The sequence below is a fragment of the Octopus bimaculoides genome, chromosome 12, assembly GCF_046866305.1.
Source record: "Octopus bimaculoides isolate indiv1 chromosome 12, ASM4686630v1, whole genome shotgun sequence".
Lineage (NCBI taxonomy): Eukaryota > Metazoa > Mollusca > Cephalopoda > Octopoda > Octopodidae > Octopus > Octopus bimaculoides.
Window position 1 is genome coordinate 7,607,529 of NC_142939.1, and position 19,689 is coordinate 7,627,217.

The following is a 19,689-nucleotide window of genomic DNA, read 5'->3' on the forward strand; positions in this document are numbered from 1 at the left end:
TGTTAACATGCTGGACAAAATGCTTAGTGACTTTTTAATCATCTTTACATTCTGAGTTCAAATGCTGCCAAGGTTGACTTTGCCTTTCTTCTTTTTGAGGTCGATGAAATAGTACCAGTTGCACACTGGGGTCAATGCAATTGACTTATGCCTCCCCCGAGCTTGCTGGCCTTGTGCCAAAAATCTGCAACCAATTTTAACAGTGTGAAACTTGTGTGTAAATATACTGACGCAGTGAAGTGTGCAAAAGCCAGAGATCATGTGCAGGAGAACAGGCCTCATTGATGTTTTGGCTTCTTAAATGTACTGTCCATTTCTGTTTGGCTGTGATTCTGTGATGTATGAACCTGTTGTGAATCTCACTGACCTGCTCAGAACACAGAATTTCAGCATAAACTACAGGTACTTAGAAAACTAAGCCATACACAGTTACTGAATCTAGTCAGATTGCACCAACATTTCAGTTATCCCTGTTACATTACTTAATGGATTCTCAAATCATCTGTGTACATGTTCAGTGCATCCTGGAATCCCATCCTGCAAAGACATTCACAAGTCTGATCTTGGTGACAATGGAATGTAAATCCTTTCCATAATACACCAATAGTTGACATACCTTGAAAATCTTCCTTATCTGGGGACAATACTTGAAAAGCTTGCAAGATGGAAACATATTCTGAGCTGCTGCGTACTTGTAGTGTACACTTGAGGGAAATTCCTCTCTCTCTGTTATATATACATAAATACAGACGTAGTAGATAACAGCTAGCTTTCGGCCGCCCTTTTGGACCCTGTTGTATCCACTACTCTGATTGGTTGGTATTGGCACAATTTGTCTCTTGCTCTATTGTGCGCCAAGATGCAACCCAACCAATCACAGCCTTCAAATAAGGTCACGTGAGACAGTCTCTTCTAAACCTCCGGTGAGCTGACCGCACCCTATAAAACTCTAGCTTCACATCGAGTTGATGTCTTTCGGTTCCAGACCTTTTAAAGTCTAGCCACTGACCATACAGGACACAGCCAGTTCCAGCGACAACACAACAGCAGCTACATGGAGACTCATCAACTTCGTCTAGCAGTATTCAGCAACCTCCACCTCTGTTGCCAGCATTCGTCCTAACATCAACATTATCTCTCTACGTACACAGCAACCAGCAGCACTAGCACAGGTTCCAACACAACACTGTTTGTGAATTACTTCACTATGGTTAGCAGCAAATACAACCTGCGAGAACTCCTGTACTAAGTGACTGGCAGCAGCATCGTAGCCACGACTTCTTGCACGACATGTGTCTCAACTGGCTCCGCCAGGATGTGGGAGGGAGCAAAAGAGTCACGGACTGTAGTGTCACAGATGAGGCACCTACCACTAACCCAGGGAGAGAGGGTAAGACCATCTATTCTCTTCCCATCACTTCTGGATAATCCTGTTGGCTCCAGAACTGAGTGGGTATTAATCCAAGTCAGGGCCTGCTTAATGATTAAGTTTAGCTCAGTGTGATGAGTGAAACAACCAGCATTTAGGTAGCAAGACAGATTCTGAAGACCTGTGGAGTCAAGGAGTCTACCACAGCGACATCTCAGACCCCTACAGATGTCAGCTCCCACTCTGAGTGTGATGGAGAGGTGAAACTCATCTAGATTGAGTAGACCTCCAATGTTGGCCACAGGCAAGGCATCAATCCAGTTCCCCGAGAATTTTGCCCTAGCAGAACGTAGGTGATACCTTGAAAATTTACGAGATTGATAAAGGAGAGAGTTGAAAGTAGCACCTGAATGCAGATTGCTCCATACCTTCTGCTTTTGTTTGTCCTCAACTGTAACAGGAACTGGCAAACCCAGAACTCTCCACTGTAACATAGTATCATCCACCTCCCTATTAGAACTAGTCCATGTTGGAGAGGAGAGAATGTTGCCTACCAAAGGGGAACAAACATGGTTGGAGGAAAGAAAACGAAGAGAAAGACTAATATCATATTTGGTAACGAAAACCGATCTGAAACATGGAACTTCATCAGAGTGAAGAATAAATAAAAAAAGAGAAGAGCCTAGAGAAGAAAAAGGAAAAGTTGAATATGGTTGTAATCAGACCATTTTGCTTGTGGATGTCTTTGGGACGTTAAGTAAATGACTAAACTTAAAATAGTATTTGGTAGATTAATCCTTTGTACGTGGTGTGGGGGGATAGGATGGCTAAATAAAAAATAATAGTGGGATATTCTTATAGGTTTTACTTGGAGAAGGGGTAAAGATACAATAAAGTTTTAAATTAATCAGAATAATTGATAATAGTTATGTTCATAGTACTAATTAATAGTATTTATCATAATAAAGTGCTAATCGATTAAATGTAATATTTTATTTACTAGTAGGTGATTATGCCCTTCCACCTGTTGTCTGAAGTGAGATAGGCCAAGGTCCACGGTTCGATATAACTGGTCAGTTGAAAGTTAAAAACAAAAAGACCAGCTATTGAGACCGTCAGACGGGGTAAGATAAATAGATAAATGAATGGGATAATGGTATATGTTATAAGGGGCCTGAAAACGCTTAGAACAGTATATACTAGATTAAAAAAGTAAATATTAAGAAACTTATTTAGACATTTAGGAAATAAGACGGTTGGGGGTGAAAATGGTCGAAATGTTTTTTAAATAGGAATGTAAAATTAGTAATAGCAAGGAGAAAAATTTATTCCGTAGGAAAATTAGGGAAATATTTATGGTTAAGGGGAGGTAATAACTAGGGTAAGTGGCCTAAATTGGAAACTGTTGGTCTACCATCCAGTGCACCTAATCAGTGAGCTGACTAGCCCATCAGACAGCTAATTAGCTAAACAATCTATAAATCAGTCAGCCTCGTGGTCAATTAAATAAGTAAAAGTAAATATCCCTAATTAAATTAATGATTACAATTAAAATACTTGCAAATTATTTTTATAGATGTAAGCTCTTACTACGATTTGCGAATGCATTCATATACAAAAACAAACTCAACATACATATACATGCGTATGCACACACTCATATAAATGTCTTTAGCTTCTCGCAACTACCCTACAAGTGTCAATCTAAAAATAAACAATCATACCTTTGAAATCATCATCATCATTTAATATGTGTTGTTCATGATAGCACGGGTTGGATGCTTTGAGCAGGGCTAGTAAACTGATTTGGCGTGGTTTTCTATGGCTGGATGCCCTTCCTAATACCAACCACTCCAAGAGTGTAATGGATGCTTTTACGTGCCACCAGCATGGGTGCCATTTGCACGACACCAGTATCTGCCATGACAACGGTTTCACTTAGCTTGATGGGTCTTCTTTTTCAAGCACAACAGGTTTCAGTCGTTTATTATTGCCTCCATGAGGCCCAGTGGTTGGAAGGTACTTTTTATGTGTCACTGGCACAGGTACTAGTTACGTGACACCAGCAAGAAGCTGACACAACTGTGGTGTATGCGTGCGAGTAGAAGTAATCGGCTTACCTCGGTTTTCCTTCCTTTGCACGAGTCTGTCCTGCGGTATCCGATCCTCGCGGCTCGCCCGACCCGAAGAACACTAGAAATAGCAGCTACTTCTCCCAACACCTAGACGATTGCTTGGCACGTCCTCTCCTGACAACAACCCCGTTCGAAAAAAAAAAAAAAAAAGGGGCACGAAATGCCGATTGAGGCTCCCTCTGCCCTTCTTTCTCTTCCGGTCAGCTCGCCGTTCCGGTCAGAACACGGTTCCGGTCAGAACACGGTTCCGGTCTGAACACGGTTCCGGTCAGCTCCCCAGTCGCTGACGTCATACCACACGCCACCCTGATCTTAAAGATCACGTCCGCCCCTACTCCACTTCGAAGTCCGCCATCCAACCGGGCGGGCGCCTTACGCGTCGAGATCTTCTCAAGCCAGGTGCCTCGTTTCCATCGCGCTCTTCATCCGACGAAGTGGCTATCCTGCGCAGGTCCAGCACGTGACGCGGCATTCCATCCACGGATACATTGTTTCTGAAATTGACCGCTGTCACCATTCCCCTGTCCTATTGCGATGTGCAGCGTGCCTTCGGCGGCTTGACCCAAACTTCCTCCCCTACTTTCACGCCGGCGGGTCCCTTCTCTTCCTTGCAGTACTCCGGCGTCTTACTGGGATGCCGGGTGTCTCTGCTAGTAGTATATATTTTAGATTCAGGGGAAGCGCAAAATATTTCTTCATTCAGCTGGTTCTTATCTATATACGCTTCATAAATATCATATGGCCGGCACTTATGCACTAAATCTGATATTCCCTTAATATTGTCGAGTATGCATGTTACTGAGACCTAACAGGGTGCCACAATTTAAGTACCTAATTCAACTGAATCTTATATATATATATATATATATATATATATATATATATAGGATAACAAAAGAAAGAAAGAGACCTCGATATTATGTAAATAGAGAAATTTATCTGTAAAAATATGTGACACTTATTCGGTAGCCATGATAAAACTCCGAGTTTCGGAGGCTGGGGTGGAAACCCACACCACCATCTCTTTCAATTATCCGGCCATTGAAAATTCCTGTGAAAAATGACCCTATATATATATATATATATATATATATATATATATATATATATATATATATATATATATATATATATATATATATTGACCGTTGACTGAACACTATTCAATTTTTTTTCTCCGTGTTTTTCTCCTTGTCTCCGTATTCTTTCTGTTGAAGAGCGTAGCTCGAAACGTCAAAGACTTTCCGTATTCCCGAGCGTCATACTAATATATACTTTTGTTATTTACACCACCTGTCCTCGTCTGTTGTTATTATTTGTATATTCTCCCATATATATATATATATATATATGGCCGAAATATGATTAATGTAATGTAATGTAATATAAAGTTGAAGCAAATTAACACCAAATATACAGTGCGTGTGTTTTTATTGGCTAAACTGGCAAAATGACCATTCCCAAATACAACAATATCTGTTTCAACACACGATTTCACATCAAAAATCTTGCAAAACAAATATGTATATATATTTATATGTATATACATACATACACCACCCACACACACGAATAGACATACCTAACACATATATACATGAAAGCACTGATAAAGAGCCAACAAAAATTCATTATATTCCATTTTTTTTCTCTCTCTCCTTTTTATTCGTCTGAAGTCCTGGAATTCAAAGTGACTTGCTGTCTGCCGCTGCAGTTAGCTAAGATGCAGGTCGGTGTCGCAATAATATGGCTATCAAGTAAGTCGTATCTTGCGATCCTAATCAACATTTTATTTAAGTAATCCATTAATATCATGATTTTTTCGCTACATATATATTCGTTAACATTTAATATTGATTTCAACATTTTTTCCGCCACATTTACTATGGTTTAAAATGCATGTAACGCGTGTTTTATTTTGTTAAAGTTGTATAGGTCGAGTGAGTCGTGTCGAAACGATGGAATTTTAGTCTTCTGTGATACACGGATATTAATTAGTTAAAGGCTGATATAAGGAGTTCATCTGATACTGCAATTGCACAGTACTCTATTTCGTCTCATGAATTACTTTTGTTTGAACAGCTTATATGGTTTCTACTCATTTTTGTTGCGTCATTCATGTGTGTGTGTGTGCGCGCTTAAACACACACACACACACACACACACACATAAATAACATTTAGGAAAAGAGGATTTTGATGCGAGCTACTGTTGCTCTCGTATTTAAATCTTGTAAGGATTAAATATTTATTTCTCACTAGATAGTTTTGTTGATTCCACCAATAACGAAACAGTAATATATATAGGAGTGGCTGTGTGGTAAGTAGCTTGCTTACGAACCACATGGTTCCGGGTTCAGTCTCACTACGTGGCACCTTGGGCAAGTGTCTTCTACTATTGCCTCGGGCCGACCAAAGCCTTGTGAGTGGATTTGGTAGACGGAAACTGAAAGAAGCCCGTCGTATATAAGTATATATATATGTTTGTGTGTCTGTGTTTGTCCTTCCAACATCGCTTGACAACCGATGCTGGTGTGTTTACGTCCCCGTAAACTAGCGGTTCGGCAAAAGAGACCGATAGAATAAGTACTAGGCTTACAAAGAATAAGTCCTGGGGTTGATTTGCTCGACTAATGGCGGTGCTCCAGCATGGCCTCCGTCAACTGAAACAAGTAAAAGAGTATATATATATATATATATATATATATACTCTGTTTATCATTTTGTCTACGTTTTGTTTGCAACGTCCTGTACCCAGATATGCATCTATATATACAGGTAGATGTAGGTATGTACATACATGTACGTATATATGTTCATACTCATTTATTATTTGTATTATATATATATATATGCATATACATATGTGTGTATGTATTGTATATATTGCATTTTAAACTGAAATTGTGTCCAGAAAGAAGATTCGTGCTTGTTGCAAAAAAGTTACAGCGATATGATATGGATGTTGTAGTGTTAGCTGAAGCAGGAATTCATGGAAAGGGGAATTTCGTAGAGAAATCTGCTGGGTATCATTTATTTTGGAGCGTTGTTAGAGAGAAGACCTACAAGAGAGAATCAGGAGTGGGATTTGCTATCAAAACCACTCTGGTTTCAAAACTTGAGGAACTACGATGATGCTTTGATGTCTGTAAGAACTACCATTCTAATGGTATGATGTCTTTAAGACTTCCATTAAGAAAAGGTTGCTATGCAACACTCATAAGTGCATATGCTCCAACTATGAATTCATCAGAGGAGGATAAACTTGCCTTCTATCTGTCACTTACAGAAATTATATGCAATATCCCCCAAGTTGTCATTTTGGGTGATTTTAATGCTCGTGTTGGTCCAGACTGGGAGACTTGGGGTGTCTTACGAAAGCATGGGGTTGGGAGTTCCAACAGTAATGGGTTACTACTGTTACAGATGTGCATAGAGATGGATTTGTGTGTCATGAACGCAATGTTTTGACTAAAAAATAAGTATAAAAGACATGGATGCACCCTGGTTCTAAGAAATGGCATCTTATAGATTACATCCTCACCAGGAAATGAGATACTAGGGACTTTGCTGTTGTACGAGTGGTGCAGAGTGCGGGACTGACCATAGGCTTTTGTGTGCCAAAGTGAATTTTGTTGTCAAGTCTAAGGTTAAAGCAGATAACGACAAGTTACCTAAATAGATTGATGTCAATAAACTTAAGAAGATTCCGTCGCACTACCATTTTTTGGTTGTAAATTTTGGCCTGAAAATTTCAACTTCCTGTGTCAGAAAATATGGTATAAATTTTGATTACTTGAAAATTTTAATGGATATGTAGCAACATTCCATATTATTTTTTTCATATGTTTTTACTATTCAGTTTGACAAGCTGACACCCTACAGGATGCCAAAGAAATTTCAAGGAGAGAACAGCAAGGCTGTTCAAGCTCGTGTACGTAAAGAAGCTAAACGCCAAGAAGAAATACAACGGAAAAATAAGGAAGCAGAAGACAAGCTTTGGGAGGACAATGATAAAAATTCAACCCGGAAGCAACAGAGAAAAGTAAGTCTTAAGCATATTGTCGTCATTGTCATGTAACAACCACTTTTCCATGCACACACATAAACATATATTCAATGGGTTTTGCTGTTTCTCTTTCTCACAAGGCTTTGCTGGTTCTAGGCTATAATATAAGACACCTGCCTATTGTGCCATGCAGTGAGACTGAATCTGAGACCATATGGTAGAGAAGGAATCCATACAGCTATGCCTGTATCCATCACATATTTATTATAACTGCCAAGCAAATTCTTCAGTTGGAAATTATTCCGTTTTTGTATAATTAATAAGAAACACAGAGGCTCGAGCATGGATATGTAGTTAAGAAGTTTGCTTCTCCACCATGCGGTTTCAGGTTCTGTCCCACTGCAGGCACTTTGGGCAAGTGTCTTCTTCTATAGCCCCAAGTTGACCAAAGCCTTGTGAATATATTTCATAAACACATTTACATTTATATAACACCCTGTTTGCAGGAAGACCGAGATCGTAAGCGTATTGAGACCTTAGAACGTAAGCAACAACTGAAACAGTTACATGATGAAGAAATGAATAGTCTAAAGGGGAAAACCAGTGTTACTTCAAACAAGATAACCAGGGCTCAGATTGAGGGTACTTTGATTGCACAAGCAACTCGTAAGTATTTCTTTTATGTTCTCTTTCTGAATAGCTTTACAATGTACTTGATTTGCACATTACGCTTTTTCAAAATCATACCTTGCTTGTTACACTGCACATGTTTCTTCTTCATTATTGGTTTGCTATAAAGGGAAGGGCAACCCAGTTGATTACTAGACTGCACCTATAACTGAGGCACTACACTAAAGACATATCTTGACATCCACACTAAACCTGTGAAATATGCACTTTGAAGTCTATGCAGCTGTCAAAAGCATACTTAAATGCACATGCTGCACCTATCAAAACACATTTAAATGCCTGCACTGCCCCTGTCAAAAATATACTTAAATATAGCTGTGGAGAACATACTTAAATGCCCACACTACATCTGTCAATGACATACCTTAATATCTACAGTGCACCTGTCTAAAACGTACCTTAACATCCACTCTGCACCTGTCAAAGACATTACATTGACATCCACACTGCACCTGTCAGAAACATACTTTGACAACCATACTGTACCAGTCAAAAGTATGTGCATTACATTGTTCTTCATGTTTATATAATATACACTGTATTTTGATGTGAAACTTTTACTTTTGTCTTATATCCCTTCTCACTTATTTCTTACTTATAATATGAAATATAAACTAATGCATGTTTTTCTTTCTATTTTGGAAAACAGCAAAGAAAAGAGAAACTTCACCTGATTTTGATCTTCCTCCCCTGGAAGAAAATTTAAACAGAGCCGTAACCGATAGCTTAGAAGCTAGAACTGTTGACGAAGCTCTGTCTTTACTCAGGTATGTAGAAGAGATTTTAAAGATACAGGTAACGAAATAACGTATTCTCAAATGCAGAATAACGCTAACAGAATAGAATGAACAAGATTAATTATCCATATTTTGCAGAAAAATTTGCCAGCGGCCAGCCATGAGGCAAAATATGGATACTTTATCTTGTTCATTCTATTCTTTTTAGCATTATTCTGCATTTGAGAATAAATTATTTCCTTATCTGTATCTTTCAATACATCTCAACGCTTCTCAAGCAAACTTTGTTTACTTTCATCATAATTTGAAATTTCAGAGATTTTAAATTTGAATCTTGAAATCACATTGTCATTGCACTATTTCTACAACCACTATCATCATCATCATCACCATCATCATCGTCATCAGTTGTAATACAGTGGTTCTCTGTGTACTTATTTATATCATGTCATCTGTGAAAGTAAATCTTATAGTATTCAGTCTGATTGACTGGTATCAAATCTTAATTTCCTGCTCCTTTGTGTTCTGTAACTTAACAGTTCAACAAATAGAGATCGATGAAATAAATACTGGGGCCATTGTATCAACTAAGCCTTGACAGTGATGTCCTAACATGGCTGCACTTTGATTTGAATGAATAAAAGAATCTATGCATATTTAGTAATGATACTCTGTTATTTTGATTCCATTTCTGCAACTGGCCATCAACTTATATCCTGTCCCTTGTAAGTGTCGTATCTTCAGCAAAGGCAGCTAATATTTGCTTCTCTTTGATAGGCCATGCCAACAGTTTTTGACAATCACGAACCTGAAGATGTGTGATTGTCATTGAGAAAGACACAATTATGGTTTCATATTGCCTACCCTTGAGATGCAAGGGTCCTATTTAAGTCTCAGGCATTGGAATTGGTTCACATGACAACATTGATGAGCCTGTGCGACCACATTCAGGGACTAGCACTCCTCTAAGCCCTGTATACCTTAACTACAGAATCACTTTCTGCTATTTGACCCATTACTGGGGACCTTGACAGGTTCTACCGTCCCAAACTAGAATATATCTGAGAGTAATGGTGACTAATGAGTGATTTCGTACTCCCCAAAACTCCTGATTTCCAAGACTGAAGCCTCACCACTGAGCAGTTTAATTTAATGTATTGCACCTCAACAGCTTGCATTTACAGAGATTTCAACACTGCATTTGTTCCAATGTTATCGAAGGCCTTCTCATAATGAACAAAAGCTTGTATTCATTTGTTTGTTCCACGAACTATGTTAGAGTGAATATATGATCTGTCTGTCTGTATGTATGTATGTATATATATATATATATATATATATATATATATATATATATATATATATATATACACACACACATATATACACACGCACAACAGGTTTTTTTTCAATCTCCCTCTACTAAATCCACCTACAAGGACTGTAGTAGAAGACACTTGTCTGAGGTGCTGCTCAGTGGGACTGCACTCAGAACCATATGGTTCTTTTAATTCATTTAAAAAAATTTTTCTTTCATATTTAGTGTTTTCATTTTGGTTTTGTCCTTTAAAAAAAAATGATAAAAACAAAAAGTAGGAAAGTAAATTTTTGTCACCATGACTGAAATTTTTTTCTCTTTCAGTGTAAAGGAACCAGATGTTGACAGACATCCTGAAAAGCGTGTCAAAGCTGCTTACAACAAATTTGAAGAGAGACGATTGCCTATTCTGAAGCAGGAAAATCCAAACATGCGTTTGTCACAATTGAAGCACATGCTGAAAAAAGAATGGATGAAGTCTTCTGAGAATCCCATGATTCAGTGCCTTTCTGCCAACTGAAACTGGATACTGAATAGATTTCTTGATTGTCTAAATTGGAATATGACTAGCTGTTCGCATTGTGGGCTGAAATAAATTAAATTATGCTTATCTACAACATCACACAAATACACACTTACCTACATACATTTTGAAATGCTATCAGAAATTTCTGGCAGTATTCCTTGTCAGATATTTGCGTGCACACACACATGCATGTGCATGCACATACATGTATATACAGGAGACTTAACATTCCCAGAACTTTAGGCTTCAAGTTTAGACTAATTTATTTTTACTGACTTTGTAAAGATTCTTGTTTGAAATCCAAGAATTTCTTTAAAAAGAAAAGATCTTTGTATTCTAACTACTCTGTAAATTGTCCAAGAAATATTGTTGGTTATGTAAACCTGCACAATTATTGAATGAAAATTTCTAAAATGTCTTCTTGAATCTGAACAAATATACCTGCCTTGTGCGGGCCTGGGCTGCAGTCAAATTAGAAATGCTAAGTTTTTGGGGATTTTTTTGTTTTGTTTTTGTGTGTCACATTCCTTAATAACTTCTTTAGTCTTTTTTCCAGTACAAAAGTATGAAATTCCCACCAAAAGAAAGCTGACATTTGAAATAATCTCTGAACGGTTTCTATTTATTAATAAATTAAGTTAGAATTGAAATCGTAACAGTTTTAAAATGACGAATCAACAAAATGATTGCTTCTTTGTGTTTTTGTTCTTGAATTACATCTGACATTAAACAATTGGGGTTTCTCTGAAGGGAAAGCGAAAGATTGATTTGTATAAGAAATATAGTGGCTACATCAGAACTGTAATTTGTTTTTGTTGTTCTTTCATAATGTGTTTCTTGTTCTCCGTCCATTCTTCTGATGTAGCATGGGGAAGACGGTTCTCACGTGTGTAGATGGCGGGGCGGCGGACATTTTGGGGTGAGACTTGTTTTGGAGTGGTATGTTGCCAGCTAGTGCGATGGGCAGTGACGTCTACAAAGCGAAGCAAAGGTTAGAGGCAAAAAAATGATCAACGAATAAAATTGTAATAGCTAGTGGAAGAAGGATTCTCGAATTCGCGAACATTACGGTATCGAATGCACTGACAGATTGTAGACACAGCTCTCTGCTTCGTATTTCTTTAACCATTATTTCTTTACTTCTTAATCTCATAAACGAGGCCAAAAAAAATATATATTTGAACCGCACATGAATAACAGGTGATATCGGAGATATATTCTCCTTATGCTGCAACAAATATCATGTAACCACTAGTCCTTTTCATGATGTAAACGTAATATCTTTATGAATATGTGTAACAGGAAATCACTATATCCTGTGATTAACAGTAGAAGAACTACATGTGGCCTTGCTTGCTTACATTTCTATTGTAGCAGGGAATGGGGCATGATTGAATATTTGTTACCGGGGGACGTGAAATATAACAAAATGTCTTCTACTTCGCGTGGGGGACAAGACTTATTAGTAAAGAAAAGAGTAACGTACAGAGATAGAATCGACAAGGTGAATGATGAGTAGCAGCTGTAAGACGAACAAATTGAGCCTCTATTAAAGTAATCAGATCCGACAAAGAGAGAACTAACCCGATAGCCCTAACCCTAAACCTCACCCAAACACACATACATATATAGATACTCACAGATACACACGCATACATACGAACGCACAACATACACATACCTTCACGCACATACATGCAGATACATAGATATACATATATATACATACATGCCTATATAGATATATTCACACATACATATCTGTCTGTGTGTGTGTTTAAAGAAAGATTTACGAGTGAGTTGTATTTTGTGAGACTTTATTTTCCGAAATGAATTTCTATCGGAGTCGACTTCACTTGTATACCTGAGGGTCCATATATTATGCCTGCCTTATTTAAGACACATTTAAGATATTTCAAGACAAAAATCTCTTAAAAGACGTCTTTTCAAATTACCTCCCTTACAAAACAAGAAAAACAACTCTTGTCATGTCTTTGAAATGGTAAGCGTTTAAATATAATCTCCCGTTGAAAACGATGGACATAATTATAAACTTTTTTATACCCGATGTTTGGACCCCGACTTTATAGCCACCGTGTACATGTGTGAACCCCGAATTTCTGACCACTGTATATATGTGTGGACCCCGACTTTATGGCCACTGTGTAAATGTGTGGAAACTCACTTTGTGGCCACTGTATATTTGTGTAACATTGTTCGTTTTTTCCGTCCTTGTTTTTGTATCCGTTCGCTGCTTTCTGCCAAGGAATCTAATGCTCTTAGCTTAGTTTTTCCTTGGGGGCTGACCAGATTGGAGCAATACCGAGAATAACCAGCCGAAATTGCAAAGATAATCTGGATCTCGAATGATGAAAGAAAACTCCGAATGACTTGTCCTTGTTTTCTTTGTATCGTCCATCTGGATGTTTTGTCCCTTTCTTGTATCACCTGTTTTGATGTTTTGCGTTCTTGTCCCATTCTAGCGGCGTACGTACAACTTGTCTCTTTTTTATAAGAGACAAGTTGTACGTACGCCGCTATTTTTATATATATATATATATAGCGGCGTACGTACAACTTGTCTCTTATATATATATATATATATATATATATATATATATATATATATATATATATATATATATATATATATATATATATATATATATACATGTATACACATATATGTACATACTTACATCTACATGTGTATATATATGCATATCAGGGTACAGGACGTTAGAACAATGAACTACAGACAACGGAACGAACACATAGGAAAACGGAAAGCCACTTGGAATATTCCTTCATCAGCTGTCTCTATTCTAACTAGACGTTTCGAAGATAGGACAGAACGTACTCTAGAATAGTCTCTTCCTGAGTAGTGGATCAACCCACTACACAGAGGATTCCAAGGTGGCAAACACAAACCAAGACAGGAAAAATTGGACAGTGAAAACAACATTCAAAAGCCGTACGGCCAAACGCGAATCTGAGGTAGAACGCTAGTAGTTCGTCTTGCCTTCACAGCGGCTGGAGTGAAAAGAAAGCTGACCACAGGTCACACGAGAGCAGAGAGGATGGTGGAGGGAGGAAGGGACAGAAGAGTATAGCAGTGAAGTAGAGGCCAGGACAGAGGGATAGATAGAAAGATAGAGGAAGACAGATAGATAAATAGATAGAAAGATAGAGTCACGTCAGAATAATAAAGTAGACTTACTTGCAAAAAAGGACGTGTGCGTTCAATAATGTAATAATACAAAGAATATATATACATGTATACACACATATATGTACATACTTACATCTACATGTGTATATATATGCATATCGGGGTACAGGAGGTTAGAACAATGAACTACAGACAACGGAACGAACACATAGGAAAACGGAAAGCCACTTGGAATATTCCTTCATCAGCTGTCTCTATTCTAACTAGACGTATATATATATACAGTTATGTGCATACATACATGTATGTATATGTATATATTATAGGAGACGCTTGCAGAAGATACAAGGCAGTGGGATTGAAACCGGAACCGTGTCGCTACGATTTGAGCTTCTGCACCAGAAAATGCCATCTTTGCCTGCGCCCAAACAGTACGCTGACAAAGGAATTCTGAAATGTGCTTAGCGCAAAAACAACCTCCCCACCTACACAAAACAATTATTAATTATAACAGTTTACTTGGAACTGTTGCAGCTTAATTTATGTTTCAATCAGTTAAATATCTTGGGAGATAGCTTCTCTTGGATTAACATTAAATTCTTCTTCCATATTTGAGCTCAGCTTTTCATTATAGGATGATGTTGCATTTCCGCTTAGAGAGAAAATATTAAATTAGGAGAGAGAGGAAAGCACTGAATTCTTGAGGCTCCCTATGGACATCGTATTATTTCCTTTGTTATTTCTATTTTATTTCCCTACTTTGAGTCCGGAGGGGATAGTCTTCTTTCCGGTGCTGACACCAAACTAAACTACGGGTTGAAATCTTTGCCGCCCACGACAAAGGTTCTTCTTTGAATACCAATTGCTCATCGCCGTAGAAGTTCATATTGACACACACAGACACACACACACACGCACACACACACACACACACACACACACACACACACATTCTGATGGTGTTAAACCAAGTCAATATTAATAACCAGCTGTCAGCACTCAATATATTTACATTTTGCAATCGAAGGAATTCCTTTCATTATCCTTATATATATACTAGCAGAAATACCCGGCTTTGCCCGGGTTAAAGAGAATAATGAAATCTAAAAACGCCGTCTAGACTACGCAACCCTCAACTGTTAGTAGCTACGATACCATATTTCTACATTAATAACTCTCCAATCCATGCCAGCATTGAACATAGACATTAAGTGGAATGCCAGTCTCTCATCTAGGAGGGCCTTGAAATCAATGTTACCAACTGGGGACTATGTGTGTCGCAGTGATAATAAAAAGACCCAAAGGAGGTCTGCAACGAAATAATTTTACTCAACACTTTGCAAGTGAATCAGTGGAGGCAAAGATGCGTCTAATTTACTTGACAATTTATGCACCACATTGCAGAAATCATAATGTAAGTATATCTGAAAGGGTAGTCTTACACTGTTGTACCGTTGAATTACAAATAATGCTCATCTGTTATGTTCGGGTTAAAATTTCATCAACATCAAAAATATATGAATTTTCATGGGAGTTATGGCCGTTATACATAGAATATAATTTCCAAATTTCATAAAGATCCGTTCAGTACTTTTGACGTAGTTTTGGATAAGAAAACAAATGACTAATGTGTGTGTTTGTGTGTGATGGGTGTATATATGTATAGATATGTGTATGCATGTATATATATGTATATATGTGTACATATTACATGTACATCTATATATATATATACATCTACACATATGTATACATATACATGTATGCTTATAGACCTATATCTATATATATATCTATGCATATACGTGTACATATACATGTATATGTATACATATACATCTCTTTCTCTCTCTCTGAAAGTTTCTGTCATTACAGTATCGAAATGTGATTGTTTCAGTTAGTGGAATAACGTGTACATATACATCTATATGTATACATATACATCTCTCTCTCTCTCTCTTTCTCTCTTTCTCTCTTTCTCTCTTTCTCTCTTTCTCTGTCTCTCTCTCGTTCTCTGTGTCTCTCTCTTTCTCTCATTCTCTCTCTCTCTCTTTCTCTCTCTCTCTCTGAAAGTATCGGTCATTACAGTATCGAAATGTGATTGTTTCAGTTAGTAGAATAGTTTCATTTTTAAAGTGAAAGTATTTGACACGAGTGTTTTTGTTTCACTTTTGACACGTAATACTTAAATAGTGGAGGAGATATTATGTTGCCGTGGTCTCGAACTCTGCAAGAAGTTAAAAATTTTTTTGACTAAAACACAACTGGAACCCTAAGTAAGGCATCTGTAAAATTTGAATGAAATTGGTTGCGTAGTTCTCGAGTTTTAGGGATTCACACAGACAGACAGACAGACATTCTCATATATATATATATATATATATATATATATATATATATATATATATATATATATATATATATATATATATATATATATATATATATATATATGTATGTATATATATAAAGAACAAGTAGAAAGATAAATATTATTCAAAGAATAGATCAGTATCTATGCGTTGAATAAAATTTATCTTTCTACTTGTTCTACCATACATTTCAGGATCTACTTTCTTTTTATCCTTTCGGAATCGATAAAATAGGTATCAGTTAAACACTGAGGTCGATGTAATCTACTTAGGCCCTCTCCCGAAATTACTGGCTTTGCCCCAAAATTTGAAACTTATATTCCATTGATGAGTCAACAGACTTCAGCAGAATTAAGTCAATCATAATATGCCTTATTTTCATCCCTGAAGGAATAATCAAGGAGTCTGTAATCGGATTTAATACAAACGTTTTCTACTGAAGGAAATATTCATTACAAGTTAGTCAAAAGTGTACCCTGAGAGCTGTAATTGAAACTTGACAAACTTGCTGGCAAATGTTTTGATAACGTAGCAAATATGAACGGTATTCATAAAGGTTTGGCAACAAAAATAAATGTTTGTTACCCGCTTGCTATTTATATATCTTGTTGTGGGTATTTGAAATATTGCTACTAAAAGATACAATGATAGATATTGAATTGCTCCGTAGTGTTTTAGAAGCTATTCGAAGACTCCTACAACTTCCTAGAGGCCAGTTTCCAATGACATACTGAAAGAATAATGTCGACGTAGATCGAATTACACAGAAACTTAAGTCTTTAAATTTAAGAAAATGATCTTGTACATACGAAGAAGTAAAAGTTGCAGGAAGCAGTTATCTTGTATCATAAAGGCATTACTTGACTTGAAAGTTGATCGAGACACCAAAACATATAGATAGCAGTACATTATTGACTGCTAAATGCCATTTTGACTTCTTAACTGGATCGGATGTGCTGAAAATAATACTGTAAAATACAAGCAGCCTCGGCAAATCAGCAAATTGCTCTCCACCGGTGGTTCTCAACCATTCTATTTTTTAAAAACTTATGGACCCTTTTCATTCCTATTTTACTTGGTGGACCCTCCTAGCAATTCTTTCTCCGTTTTTTCCTCTGTTTACACGAACGTTTTTCTACTTTTCGGACAAAACCTTTTGTAACCTTCGTCCTGTCTTTGTCCTTACATGTTTTTGATTGATATTAGCCCTTGTGGCCAATAAAACGAATTAATTATTATTATTATTATTACATTTTTATGATTAAATATTATTAGGAATTGTTTTAAAAAAATTAAAATATTTTGTGTATTGTAGAAGTATAAAACATTAATTACATAAATTTCAATAAAATCTTATATGGACCCACAAGGACCATATAAATCTTGGTTGGGAAACATGGCTCTGGAAAAGAAAAAAAGAAACTGTCTATTTAACAACAGGTATAAGAGTTGCAAAATACTAAAAATAAAATACTAAGCGTAGCTGTGAAGTAAGAATCTTGCTTCCCAATCATATGGTTCCGGGTTCAGTCCTACTGCATGGCACCTTGAGCGAGTGTCTTCTACTAAAACCTCGGGCTGACACAAAGCCTAGTGAGAAGATTTTGTACACGGAAACTGAAAGGAGCTCGTCGTATATATATATATATATATGAGTGTGTGTGTTTGTGTGTGTTTGTTCCCCACCACCGCTTGATAACCAATGTTGCTGTGTTTACTTCTATATAACCTAGCGGTTCGGCAAAAGAGACCGATACAATAAGAACCAGGCTTTACAAAAAAATAAGTACCGAGGTCGATCCATTCGACCAAGACAAATCGCTCAAGGCGGTACCCCAGCATAACCGGAGTCTGATGACTGAAACAAGTAAAAGATAAAAGAAATGAAGAAAATTCTTAGAAAACATTGAGATTTTTTTTAATGCTTTAAAAGTATTTGGTACAAAATATTTAATGAAAGTAGCAAAGAAATCACCCATTATCTATGATAATCTTTCAAGGAAGCAGTAACGCTACAAGGGAGAAGAGTGTCTCATCGTCTGCAAGTTCTGGCTGATGTATTAGCAACAGAAGTGGTACTTGCCCAAGATGCAACCTAGTGGGACTGAACACGAAACCACTTGGTCACGAAGCGAACTTCTTCACTACACAGTCATACCGGCGTCTAAGCAACGCCATATCTTCTCTCTCTCTCTCTCCCTTTCCACCTCACTCTCTCTCTCTCGCTACATTTATTCTATCTATTGTCAGTCTATCTCTCTGTCTATGTTGTATTTATCTTCTTCCCAATTCTTTCCGATTTCCCTGGCCTTCTTTAAACATTCTTCACATATCCCATTACCTCTTTTCATTATTTTTGTTTTATTTTATTATCCTGACCATTTCTCTCTCTCTCTCACCATTCTCTCCCACCAGCCTTGACCAAACTGTCATACCAAACTTCCCTAAAGTCGCCACTCTCCTCGTCAAAGTAATCTGATCCGCTCATTGCTACATTAATTTATTGTTAATTGCTCTACTTAATCTCTCCAAAACCTGTCGTCTGCTCAATCAATTTTTGTTTCTACTTCATTTACAACGTTGTTATTGTTGTAGTTTTTGTTCATGTAGTTGTTGTTGTCGTGTAGCCCCGGTCAGTTCAGCTGAAGCCCCAAATATAATTTCATTGTTGACGGCTGGTGGTTTTCATTTTTTTATTTTTTAAATCTGATTTTTTTTTATTGCTGTTTTTTTGTTTTTGTTTTAGGGTTGAACTTCCATTTTTATTCTCTGTATTCTTCATCATTCACTAATAAAACAGTTAGTTGTAAATGTATGTATGTATGTATGCATGCATGCATATATATATATAAGATACACACACACGTGTGTGTGTGAGAGAGTGTGTATGTGTATACGGGTATATATATGCGTATATATGTATAGATACACACACATATATATACATATATAATAAATGCACACACATACATACATACAGACATTACCGCGCGCACACACGCACATATATTGCAACTTGTCAAAGCAGTGGCGCCTCGGGTTATCACTTCTTTCACCATCATTTTCTTCTTCTTCTTCTTCTTCTTCTTCAGTCAAAATCGTTATCGTCTTCCACCTCTTCGTTTCCATCACCACCACAGTACTAACGAATAAAGGGAGTCTTTTATCTTATTACTTGACCTTCTATAAATAGCACCCAAAATCTCTTCAATAATTTCTCCACCATCAGATCTGGCGATTTCTAAGACAAGCACTACGCGATTGTCACGGAATTTTCGTGAGAGAAATACGAAGGTGTTTTTTTCAATACCTTCCTCCGACTGAACACTATCTTTTCGGATAGATTCAGACAGGTACACCAA

At 37.1% G+C, this 19,689-nt stretch overlaps 2 protein-coding genes across 3 annotated transcripts in view; one reads left to right on the forward strand and one right to left on the reverse strand.

The window, feature by feature from the left end:
* Positions 1-3,935, reverse strand: part of LOC106870427 (peptidyl-glycine alpha-amidating monooxygenase B) — a 63,553-nt gene extending 59,618 nt beyond the window's left edge. The window contains exon 1 of the mRNA XM_052972071.2: positions 3,490-3,935. The gene's annotated coding sequence lies outside the window, so the exon portion shown is untranslated. The remainder of the gene's footprint in view (positions 1-3,489) is intronic.
* A 1,190-nt stretch (positions 3,936-5,125) lies between these two features.
* Positions 5,126-11,588, forward strand: LOC106870436 (coiled-coil domain-containing protein 124). Of its 2 annotated transcripts, none has more exons than XM_014916515.3 (5): positions 5,126-5,261; positions 7,366-7,548; positions 8,019-8,178; positions 8,852-8,969; positions 10,582-11,588. In XM_014916515.3, the coding sequence occupies exons 2-5, from the start codon at positions 7,390-7,392 to the stop codon at positions 10,775-10,777; spliced, it is 633 nt and encodes a 210-aa protein (XP_014772001.1). In that variant the 5' UTR covers positions 5,126-5,261; positions 7,366-7,389; the 3' UTR covers positions 10,778-11,588. The 2 variants fall into 2 exon arrangements, with proteins under 2 accessions (XP_014772001.1, XP_052828033.1); XM_052972073.2 differs by having other exon boundaries at positions 5,237-5,301.
* The last annotated feature ends 8,101 nt before the right edge of the window (positions 11,589-19,689 follow it).